The 14,793-nt window shown below is 35.8% G+C and overlaps 1 protein-coding gene across 5 annotated transcripts in view; it reads right to left on the bottom strand.

The window, feature by feature from the left end:
* LOC150107027 (uncharacterized) overlaps positions 1–14,793 on the bottom strand; it is a 103,421-nt gene that overhangs the window by 64,012 nt on the left and 24,616 nt on the right. For all 5 annotated transcript variants that reach the window (XM_090392904.1, XM_090392907.1, XM_090392906.1 and 2 more), the window contains exon 2: positions 5,432–5,566. In XM_090392904.1, the coding sequence (XP_090249030.1) occupies positions 5,432–5,480 (49 nt within the window). In that variant the 5' untranslated portion in view covers positions 5,481–5,566. The remainder of the gene's footprint in view (positions 1–5,431; positions 5,567–14,793) is intronic.

The following is a 14,793-nucleotide window of genomic DNA, read 5'->3' as shown; positions in this document are numbered from 1 at the left end:
ATTAATTCTGGAGTGCAACTTTTAAGTACAACTGGGAAGACACCATTCAGGAGGACTAGAAAACATTTTGGTATCTCAGTAATTAAAAAGTCTTCATGTGTTTCTGGCAAAAGACCACAGGAGTGTGGTGTACTGCTTCTGGTATGGAAGAAGGTGATTTGCCTTAGTTATCTATGCAGGAAGTGGAGGAAAAAGAATGATAGCTGAAGGCTTTATCATTAGATGTTGTTGCAGTAGTACTAAGTAGGTGAGAAAGAGGGGTTGCACTAATGAGCACAAGTGACATCCAACAGGCATTTGCACAGGACCAGAATGCATGAATGCCCCATGTATAGGAGTTTTCTGCATTTGTCATTTTCTAAGTCAGATTTAGATTTGTTGATAGTTTGCTTTGTTTGCACTTGTTGAATGTTTCAATGTAGACTGTGTGAGAAAGAAAGGGAGAGGCGTTTCTTCTTGTCTTAAACCACTTGAAGTATGCTGAATTTTTTAATTTTTTTCTGGCAGATATTTTGAACAAAGTGGTGATTGAAGTCATTTTGAATCATTTCAGTAACTCACTCAAAGCAAGTATTTTGATTTGGAAAATGGAAACAGTAGTCTTACTGAGGAAAGGAAGAGTGGCAGTCCTGGAGATCACCCCCCCCCCCCTCTGACCTAATGTTATTGTAGTGCCAAAGGACATGAGGTTGGGAAAGGCTGAGTGAAAGATGTCATGGAGAAGAAAAATCATGCAGTCTAAGTTACCAAGAAGAAAGAGGTAGCCTTTACAATTTACCTGAAAGAACTGGTTAAGAAAAGGTCAAGGATGTTTGGAAAGTGAAGTGGATTATTTGATAGTATGTTTGCTAATTGGATGATTTGCATAAGATCAAAATGCTTCCACATCTCTTAAACCTTGGTCAAAGGAAATGGATATGAAAAGTCAAGAGTTGTGGACAATGAAAGATGACTGGACTGTTTTGATAGCTGACTGTAGTTAATTCAGGCTTCAGAAATAGCAAGTTGAAGAAAAAAAGAGTGATTTTCAGAATCTGGAAAGCCAGTAGACAACAGATGAATATAGTTGGCTAACCATGGTGAGGAAATTAAGCAAGAGATTTTTAAGAAAAACAGAGGACTCTAGATAAGGCATTCTGTGGTGTGGGAAACTGAATTGCAGAAAAGCACAAGTACCTGCTTGTTGCAAAAACAAAAAAAAACTGAGTGTTTTTGGACATTCAAGATGTATCGTAGTTGTTGAGAATGATATCTGAGGTTCGATGAGAAGGAGGTCAGGTCTGAATGGTCTGTAAGAAGCGATGTTCATTATTCATAGTTGTGTTTATGCTATAAATGTTGGTGAAGTGGATATGGAAATGATAATTTGTAGGATATTTTGAGTTTCTTTTCACATGCAATAAAAAGAAACAGCCTCTTGAATATGCCACCCATACCTCTTGGTGAGAGGAGAGAGGAAAGAATGCTATCAAGACCACACATCATGGTCTTGACCTGCCCCTCCCCCCCCCCTTCCCCAAACTACTAATCAGATTTTCCTCCAGCCACAATCCGGCAGAATACACAGTAACAGGATTACACATCTACTGGTCAGAAGTCTTTCTGATACATTATCATCAGTTCAGTTCCAGGTATTATCTGGCAGCTGGCCTCACACTTTATGAAAAAAGAGATGAGGACAAAACCTGGAGATAAACATTAACAGCATAGTAATCTTGAAGTCCACTGTGATGAAGGTCTATGCTGATATCAAGGAAGGCCCCGTGCAAGGAAATCTGTGAATGCTATGCTGGCCAGAGAGAAATAACAGACAAGGAGCTGAAGAGACTATTTTGGGACACTCGATTTACTTCCAAGGAATCGCAATAAAAGTTGATGTTATTCAGAATCTAGATGTGATGTAAGTCACCTGATTGCGGTAAGGGAAATTTGATTTAATTTTGTCTCTTCCTTAACTAAAGATTGAATAATGTTAAATGAATAGGTGCTAAGTTAACGAAAGCCAAGGCATTACTTTGTTCCAAGTGAATGTATCTAGAACCAGAAGTCATTACCTGTGATTGTATTATCTGGATTAATAGTTTAGTCTATGAGAGGCATATTCTTAATCTAATAAGACTGTATGTCCCTTGAGAAAGTGTCAGAATAGATATCTGAATGAATTATTTGTTCTAATGAGTTGTTTAGCATAGAATATTTGTACTAAGTGACGTGTGATTGACAAGGAAATCATCTGCTAAGAAAGTGCCTTGTGCCGATATAGGTGCATTAGTGTATCATGTTATTCCACTGGGATATGTGGATGAAATATTAATCAGTTGATATTGAACTACTATGTGTTAAGTACAAGACTTGTTTATGAATGCTCTTTTACTGATTAACTTAGAGATATCATAAAGATTAATGAGTACTTAGTAGAGGACTTACGTTTGTTTTGCCTATATATTGGGAAAATTGAATTGTGTTTCAATTTTAATAGTATTTTCATGGATGTAATATCTCTTTGAATGCAGTATTGATGTTAAATTGATGTTTCTTAATTAGAGAAGTATAACCCCAAAGTTACTTTGAGTGAATTGCCTTATTACTAGAATTTGATATATCTTGTAGTGTGTATTCTAAAGTGAAATAAATGACCTTTGTTTTATGCATAATCACGTGCTTGCCTGAATTCAATTCACTGTACCATTCATAAAATTATTCGGATCTTAGCGGGAACCCAAAGTGATAGGAAAGATTGAGTAACCTCGGCCACTTCTATATAAGTGAAAATAATAGAAATATTTAAAGTATCCTTAGCTTAAAGAAATTAAAGTGTTATTGTACTTATTGATTGATTTTTCCATGAGGTTATTTTTCATAGCATAATATAAATTTTCACAGGATAATATAAATTTTCTCTATGTTAATAAGGGAACAAATTAATTAATGAGAATCTGTAGACAAATACAAACTAATAAGATGTCTTTTTTCTACTAACTTCTGTTAAGTGCAATACCACTGGGATAAGCATAGACTGCTGCTTATTTTAAGACTAGCTACAAGGATTGAGATATAAGAGTAATTGAGGATCAATAAGACTCCCCAAGTATCTGATATTGTTTAAGTATATTAATATTAGAGTTACCACCATATACACGTGTAAAGTAAAAAAAGGGAGGTCACAACAGGGGAATAGTCAAGGGACATTTGGAGGAAGGAATATCACACTGTAAACCTAAAGTCAGGAGGGCAAATCAGGTAGGAGTTAGATGGATGAGAAATATCATTAGGCATGAGCTGAAAAAAAAAAAAAATTCTGCATGGTATATAAGAAGAGAGGTGACCAGCTAACTCATAAAAAAAAAGGTGACTAGCATTGTAAGGAATGTAAAATTAGATTCTGAGAAGAAATTAGGCAAAGAGAAGAAAGGAAATACTGAAGAGTTTTTTCATTATGTAGCAAGTAAGAGGAAGAATGATTATGGAAGGATAATTTTAATGAGTGTGGATGGTATAGAAGTAAAAGAGGCAGACAAAATTATTGAGCTACTGAATGACCATTTTGCAAGTGTATATCATCCAAGTGAAGATATTATGGCAGAGGTGACATGGACTGATGTGAGAACCAGTGGTGGCCGGTGAAAATTTTAAGTGGGGGTGCTGCATACAAAAAAAAAAAAAACTTTTTAATAAACTAAAGACTTAATTCTGTATGTTAGTCAAGTAAATAATAGTTTAATATCTGACATGTTTCACTGAGAACTATTCAATCAATGTCAAAACATAAGCTGTAACCTTTAACATGTTGTACCGCATTTATATAATGTTGTAAGCATTGTTATTATTTACAAACAAAATTTAATTTTTTCCTTGGGGGTGCTGCAGTGCTTATGTACGGGCCGCCACTGGTGAGAACAGAGGTTGATCAATTCAAAGTACTTAGGATATTATAGAATCTGAATGCAAATCCAGTTGTGGGACAGGATACAATATTGGCTCGTGTTTTAAGAGAATGTGCAGGGGAACTAGTGATGACTTTGAATGGGCTGTTTAATTTAAGTCTCAGCTTAATTAAACAGGCCATCTGCTCCTCTGTAATATACAGAGGAGCAGAATCAAGCATGTAAATAGTTTAATTTGCTGCTTTTATCACTGCTGTTTAATTTGTACATAAATGATATAACAAATAATTTCAATGGAGATATTCAATTGTTTTGTTAATGATGCAAAGTTGGGTTGGGTAATAGTTAATCATGTAAACAGTGTAAAGTATGCACTTTGGAATACAAAGATTATAAGCTATGTATCACAATGAGAAAAATATACTCTGGAAACTGATGAAGTCAGGGATATGGAGTTAGTAGTATATAGAGAGTTGAAGTTTATAAAGCATATTCTTAAAGTAGCCAGAGTAGCTCACAGGATTACTTGGTTACTGAAGAACACACTAACAAGCAAAAATAAAGGAAATATCATTCTTCTTTATGAAGTCTTAATATGATCACATTTGGATTACTGTGCTCTCAGGTCTGGTCACCTGGGTTTCTTGTGGATGAGGTAAGGATCCAGAGGCTAGTGACCAAGATGGAGCTGTCTATGGAATGCTCCCTATGCACTTGACTAAAGGAAGCAAAACAAGAGGTCATCCCTGGAAGTTGGGTAAGTGTGGTTAGCGAGGACATCAGGGCTAGATTTTTCACGTGGAGAATAATTAATGAATAAATAGAATGGTTTCCCTGAAAATAAAAAATAAAAAATAAAAAATCAGCAAAAATACAAAAAAATATAAAATTAATAAAAATAGGAAAAAATCCTTAACCAACTCATAGTACTAATATACTATGAGTGGGTTAAAGATTTTTCATGACTTTCATGAGTGGGAATCACATAAAAAATGCAAAAATGGATAAAAATGTTTTAAGACTGATTTATAAATTCCACACCCATGTGTCCACTGGGAGTGACAGTTGCATCCTAGCACTAGGCTGCCCGAAGAATGCTGTTCTCAGTTCAAAACTAGTCACTGACGAGAAAGGCTTTTTCTAACCCTTTCTTCAACCAGTTCCCAAGGTAAATCTTTGGCAGGGAAAGCAGGGGTTTTCTCCTAGAAACTCAGGTTTTTAATTCTGTAAACTCAAGAAAATCGACCTTAGAATCCACACTATTTTTCAGACAATAAATATATTGTGTTAGGCACATGCGATGGCAGCAGTCTCTTCACCAAATGCTGCTCATAATTAGTGATAGTCTTGAGCTAGCTATCTCTGATTGATTACTGGTGGAAATTGAACTATCACCTCAGTCTCCGAAAGTTAGAGCTAAAACGGCTCGTCTACACCCCATAACACAAGAAAAGGCATTAGTAGATTTATTTATTTTATCCCTTATAAATTATTCAATCTAGAAGATTTAACAATTACTGTATATTCCAAATTCCATATTTACTCACCCATTACTGCATTTTCCGACTTTGCATACGAGCATAAGTGAGTCTTCATTTCATTATGTCATCAGTCCAAAGTATATTCTCTTGGCAATGAGAAGTTCAGAAGCATCATGCAACTGGAGAAGGGTAGAAAAGGGCCTAAATTTTTCATAAAGAGAAATACTGTTTCATACTGACACACTTTGTCTCATGTTGCTTATATGTTGATTTTCATACTGATATTAAAAAAGATAGACAATACAGATGATATAATAATGAAAATAATTTAATCATTAATTCCTATATTTTAGCAAATTCAAACTGGCATCTTCAGGTTACAATATACACATAAAGAAATGTGAATACAGCAAATTTAATTTCCCGATGTTTTAACCTTCATATTAAGGTCATCATCTGGAGTATACACAAATATACAAGGATAAGCTGAGTTACATTTCACACAGTAAGCTAAAGAAACAATGATTTGATCACTGGTTATTCTACTGGCAGGACCTCTAGTGAAAAAAAAAAAAAAATCAGATAAAATTACAAATTAATTAATTATTTAGAAACTACATCAAAGCTAAATTCTATTTAAGATAACATGAAACATTCTTTCTTATAGATAGTTTTCTTACAGTACCAATGATGTCCAATTTTTAACATTCCAACTGTTACATTAGATTTAGGATTCTGAATTTCTTTAGCTTACTGTGTGAAATGTAACTCAGCTTGTCCTTGTATATTTGTATATACTCCAAATGATGACCTTAATATGAATATCAAACGTTGGGAAATTAAAATAGTTATTTATAACACAGTTGTCAAGTCCATAATTTCTAAAATGAATGCTGATCACCGTGCAGCACTAAAAGAAAGGAAATGTGAATATAGACATTACATACATGAAACTGAGGTAAATAAACAAAGCAAAGCAAAATTCCTAAAACAACTACCTCTTAGCACAACTGGCTGATGGGCTGAAAATGATAGTCTAAGAATAGTTTTTTATGAAGTGAAGACTCGTTCTGGAATTTGCCTCTGTCCTTAAAAAAACAATCTATTAATCTCAGTAAATCTGGATTAATAAAAGTGGCTCATCTAGGAAAAACTTTTCCTCAGACCATCTTTTAAGGGAATGTTCCAGGGAATTGGCATGCCTGTTTAATAAGAGTCTTACAATAGCACAGGTTCCAAGGGAATGGAAAGATAGTAAAATTGTTCCACTGCATAAAGGTGGTGATAAGGCTGTAGCTTCAAATTATAGGCCAATCTCTGTATATCTGGAGTTGTGATGAAGGTACCGGAGAGATTGGTGAGAAGGAGAATACAGAAATGGGTTGATAACAGCAGTATTCTCTGTGGTTATCAGCACAGACTTGTTAAAGGTAGATCATGTTTTACCAACTTACTTATGTATAGTACATAAGTAAGTTAGTAAAACATGACAAATACCTTGGAAAGGAGAGATGCATATACAGTGTACTTGGATTTTGCAAAAGCATTTGATAGAATAGGGCTGGTGGTGGGAGAACTAGGAGCCATACATGGAAGCTGCACAAAAATGTGGTTAACAGAGGTGTTAGAGCTAAGTTTTTTACTTGGAGAGTGGTAAATGAGTGGAATAAGCTGCCAGAGTCTGTTGTGGGTGCTATGACCGTGAATGAGTTCAAGGTGAGGTATGATAGATACTGGACGAAGGTCGAATAGTTGTTCTTGACATGATGTTAGGGCCTCCCTCGATGAGTCTGTCGACTCCTTGGAGTTGCCCGTAATAATAATAATAGACTGCCCCATGACAAGCTGTTAAATAAACTGAAACAGATGGGATTGGATAACAGACTTCTGAGTGGATCAGTGACTGGCTGTCAGATAGGTATCAGGAAGTTGTATATGGTGTAGTATCCTGAAAGAGGAAGGTTACTCGTGGGGTACTGCAGAGGTCAGTTTTGAGACCATTGTTGTTCAATTTGTATGTTAATGATATTGGGATGGGTTTAACTAGTAATATGCAGCTGTTTGCAGATGATACAAAATTGGGGAGAGCAATGCAGTCAAGTGGATATTATGGCCTTACTTCTTCTTTAGCTGCTCCATGTCTATATGCGGTCGCTATTTCTGATGAGTTTTTTCCACTGGTTTTGGAAGTTTTTCCACTTGGTTATACTATAAATTAAAGATACCAAGAAATTATATACTTGGTTTAATCCTTTATTAACACTTTATTTATTAATAAGATGTGACACCTTATTAAGGATGTGAAGTCATTAGCTTCTATATACAAGTTGCCCCAGTCCAGATAATACTTCAGGTGCAAACTTTGTTTGCTTACACATGGATAAAGTATTAAACCAAGTATATAATTTCTTGGTATCTTTAATTCTCCAATGGTTTCTTGTCCAGGTTTTTCTCCTTCAGATCTTCCTCTACATCATCTTTCCACCTCTTCTTTGGTCTTCCTCTTTGTATTTCCATCATCATGATACTTCGTTCATAATATTTTTTATTTTGCCTCATTACATGTCCATACCATCTTAATCGCATTTCTTGTATTTCGTTTTTAACTGCAGCCACCTTTACAGTACGTCTGATGTGTTCATTCCTCACCTGATCTTTCCTTATTACTCCACACAGCTATCGAGCATCCTCATTTCTGTAGCACTAATCTTGCTTTCATTTGACTTCTTCATAGGCAGTGTCTCCATTCCATATAACATTGTCGGTCTCGTTACCGTTCTGTATATTTTTCTTTTCAATTTCACTGGAACTTTTCTATTGCACAAAATTCCTGACATTTCTTTCCAATTCTTACATCTTCTTCAGTGTCAACATTTTGACACACACCAGATATTGTTTTTCTTCTACTAACTCTGTCCTCTTTCTTCTAATACTCTGTTCCATCTTATCGGCTTTTGTTCCACCTCCTCTTTTGTTTCCGCACACAGTACAATATTGCCTACATATAACATACTCCAAGATGCTCTCACTCTGACTTGCTCTGTCAAAGTATCTATTACTACATTAAAGAGAAAAGGACAGTGGTGATCTCAGATGTAAACCAACTGTTATCTCAAAACTTTGTTATTCCCAAACAGCTCCTAACTGTTGCTTGTTGCTTTTTTCTGTACATTTCCTGTATCAGTCTAACATATTTCTCTGGTACTTTCTTTTCTCTTAGACTCCTCCATATCTCTTTTCTAGGTACTCTGTCATATGCCTTCTCTAGATCTATAAAAACGACATGTAGTGGCCTTTGTCCTTCCATGTATTTTTCGATCATCTGCCTCAGAATAAATACCACATCCATAGTTCCTCTTTGAGGCATAAAACAAAACTGTTCTTTTGCAATATGGCCTTATAGGAGGACTTGAATAGATTGCATAAATGGACAGGTAAGTGGAACTGTCAGTTCAGTGTTGTAAAGTGTAAGGTTTGAGATTCAGTAAGCAACAATGGGATGCAAAGTTTACACTTGGTGGGGAAACTTTAAAGGAAGTAGAGGAGATGACAGATCTAGGAGTGGACAAGGACCTGAAATTCAAGGGCCACTGCACAAGTTGTGAAGACATCACATTGGATAATTGCAATGATGTGGAGGACCCTGACATGCAGAAATAGAGAGGTTATGATGCCACTGTATAAGGCCTTGATCAGGCCTCATATGGATTATTGTATATAGATTTGGTCGCCGGGTTTTCATGGTGATGAAGATATGTTGGAAAGGGTCCAGAGAAGATTCACAAAGGTGGTCAGTGATCATTGGAATGTGGAGTATGAGGACAGATTGAGAGAATGCAAATTTCAAAGTCTCATGAACAGGAGAAAGATGGGGGATATGATTAATATCATATCCCCCCAAATGCCTATTTGACTTTGGGAAAATACAGGAAATAATAATTATTTTAGTTATTATATAATCTGCATTGTCATCTCATTTCTAAAAATACCAATATAAAATAAAAGAGATTTTGTGAAGCATTTACAATTCATATCATTAATTTTAACAAATAATTTTATTTTAGAAAGATTAGAACTCTTCATCCTAAGTAAGTAGAATGATTTCAACAAATTATTGTCGTTATTATCCCACTATATATATATATATAAACACTCACTCACTTTCGTGGAATGAGCTTTACATATTTCACTAGGAGACCAAATCTACTTTTGGTGTGACTAGATGGTTGATCAAGGCCACATCACTGGGAAAAACTCAAAGTAATACAAATATAAAAAAAAAATAGAGGAAAGTGAAGATGACAGTCATCATGATAAACAGGGTAAGAAATAGGTGCATGAAAGAAATGAGAGTGAAGGAGTTAGTGAACAGTCCTGAAATGTGAGTAGTTAGAGGTTAATGAGAGAGATAACATAGAAAATAGTGACTAAACACTAGATGGGACGGCATAAAACAGCGTGTAATCAGTAATATTAGGAAATATTAACAAGAACGTTGGCAAAGTTTTTTACTAACAAGGCAACACAAGAAAGATATGAAATAAGGATGACTTATGGGTTGTTATTATTATTATTATTATTACATGATGCCTCCAAGAGTCCAAAGACTCAATGAGGAGGGCACCTACTCCACCACTTAATCCACCAAATACAGCAAACTGCCACTATCATCATTTACACCAACAGAATCTACTGTCCACCACCACCACTAGTATTTTTTGTCTGTAAATTGTATATTACTCAAAGCTGATTTGCCTGTGTGTGGGATGAAAAACCTGACTTGCCAGGAGAAAAAACCCTGCTACCTCTGTATGAGTGTGTGTGTATGAGATTTACGCCCACCAGCCTGGTTGGCCAAGTGGTTAACGTATCCGCTCTCCAGCCAAAAGGCTGCAGGTACGAATCCCACCATGGGCATGGATGTTTGTGATTGTCTGTGAAAACAGTGGTGGTGGTTGGCAGTAGATGGCACTGGTGTAGATGATGAAGATAGCTGCAGTTAACAGAGTGGTGGAGACAGAGAGCTGTAGAGCAGGTGCCCTCCTTCGATGAGTCTTTGGACTCCCTGGAAGTGTTATGTAATAATAATAATAATAATAATAATAATAAAATATTCCATTTGAAATTCTATGAACTTCAAATATATCAACAGTGAAATTATAAGAATGATGGTACGCTGCACCCTTCAACTGGTAAAGCCTAAATTCGGTTCTCGTCATTATGAGAGGGATCTTTACATGGGGCTTTTTCATTTGTGAGGCGAGTTAGCTGATCTTATACAGGCGTAGTAGAGTTTTTCCTCTTGGAAACTCTGGTGTTTCATCCCTCGTACAGGCAAATTGGCCTTCAGAAAACATGCAATTTACAGACAAGAAATACTGTTGGTGGCAGTGATGGGTGGTTGATGCCACTGTGTGTAGTAGGAGAATTAAGTAGTAGGGGATACAGTTAGATGTGGGGGGGGGGCAGAGTACCCTCTAGCGATGAGTCCTTGGACTCCTTGGAGGTGTCACGTAATAATAATATCCAACTTTTAGTTTAAAAGAAAAAGCATAAAGACAGTGATATTACTTCTGCAATACAGTGTCAGGAACAAAACATGTAGACTAATATCACAATTTTGATTTATATTCTTTGGATTTTTAAAGTAAAAGTTGAGTATGTTCATAAAAAAAAAAAAATAATAATAATCTTAAATGGGATATATTATGCTATTTAATCCAGAATGAGGTTTGTGTCCTGACAGAAATACAATGCACACTGATGGAAGGAGTATCAGAAATAAAGGTAATGAGTAGCTGGTGAATCAGTCTATCTAAGGATCATTTGTCCTGGAAAGTGTTAACTGAGACAGATATAAATTTAGGCAGAAATAAAAATAGGGAGATACAGACTCTCACAGGAGGAGAAAAACAAGAGGTTGGGAGGGGGGGGGTATATTGTTAATGACAGCAGAGAAATTATGCCTGCTCAGAATAAACATGAAAGATAGTAATAGAAGTGATGGCTCTGAAGTTTGGTTTCAAATCTCACTGCAGCATTAATATTTAAAAAATCTCTCAAGGCCAGAAATGGCTAAAATTTCTACCTCTGGTCCCTGGAGCAAGGTTTTTGGCTTCTCCAGTCCACCTTGGTGCTAATGTATATGATAGGCTTAACTTTTGTAGATAGGATTCACATAAAAAAATAATAAATAAATAAACAGATACTTATCTGAATGTTGTTATAAACTTTGGGATATTTTTTTTGTGATTCCCACTCATTGAAGATCATAAGCCTATAGTACGTTAGTACTGGGAGTGGGTTAAGGATTTTTTTCTATTTTTTTTTTTGTATTTTTATTTTTTCACATAGTCCAGAAACCAAAACCTAAAGACCAAACATGAAAAAAGCCACTTCAGACCTACAATAAGCAGGATGGTGATCTCACACCAGGTGATGAAATTCATCTCTCTCTTAAAGCCGATCACGACCATCCATGCCCATGGATGGTTATGATTCTAACCCTTGACCTACTGATTCAAAAGTGGATGCTCTTGAATCAGCAGGTCAAGACACTTAGACAAGCAGTGATCCTTTCCTGAGAGCAGTTTTTTTTTTACCAACACATGGTACTAATGCACTATAGGTTGATTAGCTAATCTCTCATATATGAGCTCAACATTAAAAAAAATAAAAATAATAATAAGGCAGGCTGGCAAATTTAGAAGACAATGGCTATGCAATATTAGACAAAGTGGAGAGAGTAATGTTTGTGTGCCATTTCCCTATTGTTGGGTGTGTAGGAAAGAGTGAATGTGAAACATTCATTATCCTGTAGTTAATGAATATCAAGTTTAGGCCTTCTTCTTTAAGAGAACAACTTAACTTGGAGTCAGTTTCTTTGGTTTCATATGAATCAATTGATGGTTGACTGTATTTGCTCGATAAATTGCACTCATGTAGAAGGGATACTGGCAGCTATTTGAATGATAATCATAGCTCACCCTCTTATTATTATTATTATTTGTGACACCTCCAAGGAGTCCGAAGACTCATCGCGGGAGGACACCTATTGTACAACTCTCCATCTCCACCACTCCACCGAACCTCTACTACCAATCATCAACTTTAGCACCATCTATTGGCCACTACCACGACCACAGCTAGTACTTTTTTTGTCTGTAAATTGCATGTGTTCTGAAGGGCCGATTTGTGTGTATGTGGGATGAAAAACCTGAGTTTCTGGGAGAAAAAACCCTGCTACCTCTGTATGAGATCAGCTAACTCACCTTCGATTGAAAACGTCCATATAAAGATTCCTCCCATCATGACGAGAATCGAACTTAGGCCGTTTCCAATTCGAAGAGCACAACGTACCGTCGTTCTTCCAATTGCACTACGGAGGCACTTATGAAGACAAAGGTATGTATGATGCCACTTTCTAGTACTTGCTTAAAACATTTAATAAGTACATCCCAGTTTTTATCCATATAAGAGAGTGTGTGTGTTTCCAAAGTGAAACCATAGATAGTTAAATGAATTCCACAGTATTTGTTTCCTTCTGCAGATCAGCAGTCAAACATAGGGGGTGTCAGTTTGAATTCTTCATTTGCTGAACCACAGTCCTGTAGTTTATGTGCATTTAGTTTGGCAGTTTGATATTCTTACTATGCTATTTCTAAGTCAAATCATCTTCCTCTTGACAGGCTATAACAGTAGCATCATAACACAGCTTGATAAGAAAGATTACAATGTGTTGACCTAAATAACATGTTTACTCGACACAGAAAGGGTTCTATAGCAATTGTGTATAAGGAACAAAAGCCTTGTTTAATAGCTCAGCTGTATGATATAGATATCTTGACAGCCTGTTGATATTATGTTGATACTATTTATCTATTTTTAATATCAATTTTATATACAACCAGATTATATACAATTTTATATACAACCAGATTAATTAACATAATAGGATATATGATTTTATATGATAAATATGTTGTCAGTTGAATGAACCTCCCACAATGAGTCTGTCGACTCCATGGAGGATGTAATAATAATAATAATTTCTCTGCATTCAGACAGACAGTTTTTTTTTATTATTATTAATGCAATTCCCACTTACGAAAGATTGCAAGTCTATAGTACATTAGCACAGTGAGTAGGTGTTTTTCTATTTTTTAATTTAATTTTTATAAATTTTTCATATTTTTATTTATTGTTTACACAGTCCAGAAATCCTGTTCTAGAGAGACCAAACATGAAACTTTTTTAAGCTACTTTAGGCCTGCATAAGCAGGGTGGTGGTGGTGGTCTCACACTAGGTAATGAAATTCATCTTCATCTCCCACCTAATGTGTATTTATATAGATATTTATTGTTAAATATAATAATTACAGGATTGAAGAAATCTAGAAAGTCAGTTTTATTATCATTCTTCACACTGTTCTAAACAATTAAGTATATAGGAGATTCTTCCCCCCCCCCCTTTTTTTTAAGAGGATGCCACTGCTACGTTGGAAACTGGATTGTTATGCTGTCGCTCTGTTTGGCGAGGAATTCGTTCCTTTTATTCCAGTGTTGGTGGAAAGGGACAAGGATGTTGAAAACTGCTTCTCACCTTAAGCTGCAAGCAGATGGTCACTTGCTTCTCTCGGTGAAGGTGTCATGAAGTCTACTCTTGTGTGTCAAAAATAAAAGTTATCTATCATTGCTTTGCAATGATAAAGAGATAGTTACAGACTGGATAGTTTCTAGCGTGTGGATGCAGCCAACTGCAAGATAGAGCTGCAGTTTCCTGAGATGAACAGATCAATTTGCTGTTTACAGGCACTCCAGGTAGATGACAAATGTTCAGTTCTGTGCAGAAGAGACAATTCTCTGATAATTCATAGTGAAATTTGTATAGTATAGTATAGTAGTGATGGGAGGTGTTGTGCCACATTCTCCACTGTATGTCACCATTGGGTTCAATGGCTCTAATTCAGTAAGGTAGATCCAATAGATATTAGGATAGCTGCATAAATTAGGGCAGCTGTCTAGGAGAGATGTGTATTATTATTATTACAGACAACTCCAAGGAGTCCTTAGACTCATATTTTATCATATTAGACTCATATATTATCATTATTATTATAAGAGCAACTCCATGGAGTCTGTAGACTCACGGAGGGAGGCCCAAAATCTTATGCCAAGCACTATCCAGTTTTCATGCAATGCTTGTGATACTTCGCTCTGAATTCATTCATTGACATGGTACCCACAACAAACTTGGACAATCTATTCCACTCAATTCACCACTTTTCAAACAAAAAAATCTCATCCCCATACACTCTTGCTAATCACACTTGAATTTCCAGGGAAAACTCCCAGTTTTCCATATTCCTGTGCTGAAAAAATCCTCTATATCAAACCCTATAAAATCTTTCAGTAATTTGTAGGCCTTA

The sequence above is a fragment of the Typopeltis vanoorti genome, chromosome 5 (assembly GCF_054136105.1).
Source record: "Typopeltis vanoorti isolate ZY-2024b chromosome 5, IOZ_Tvanoo_1.0, whole genome shotgun sequence".
NCBI classification, from domain to species: Eukaryota; Metazoa; Arthropoda; class Arachnida; order Uropygi; family Thelyphonidae; genus Typopeltis; species Typopeltis vanoorti.
Note: the sequence above shows the minus strand (reverse complement) of the source record. Positions and strands in the feature narration are given on the sequence as shown.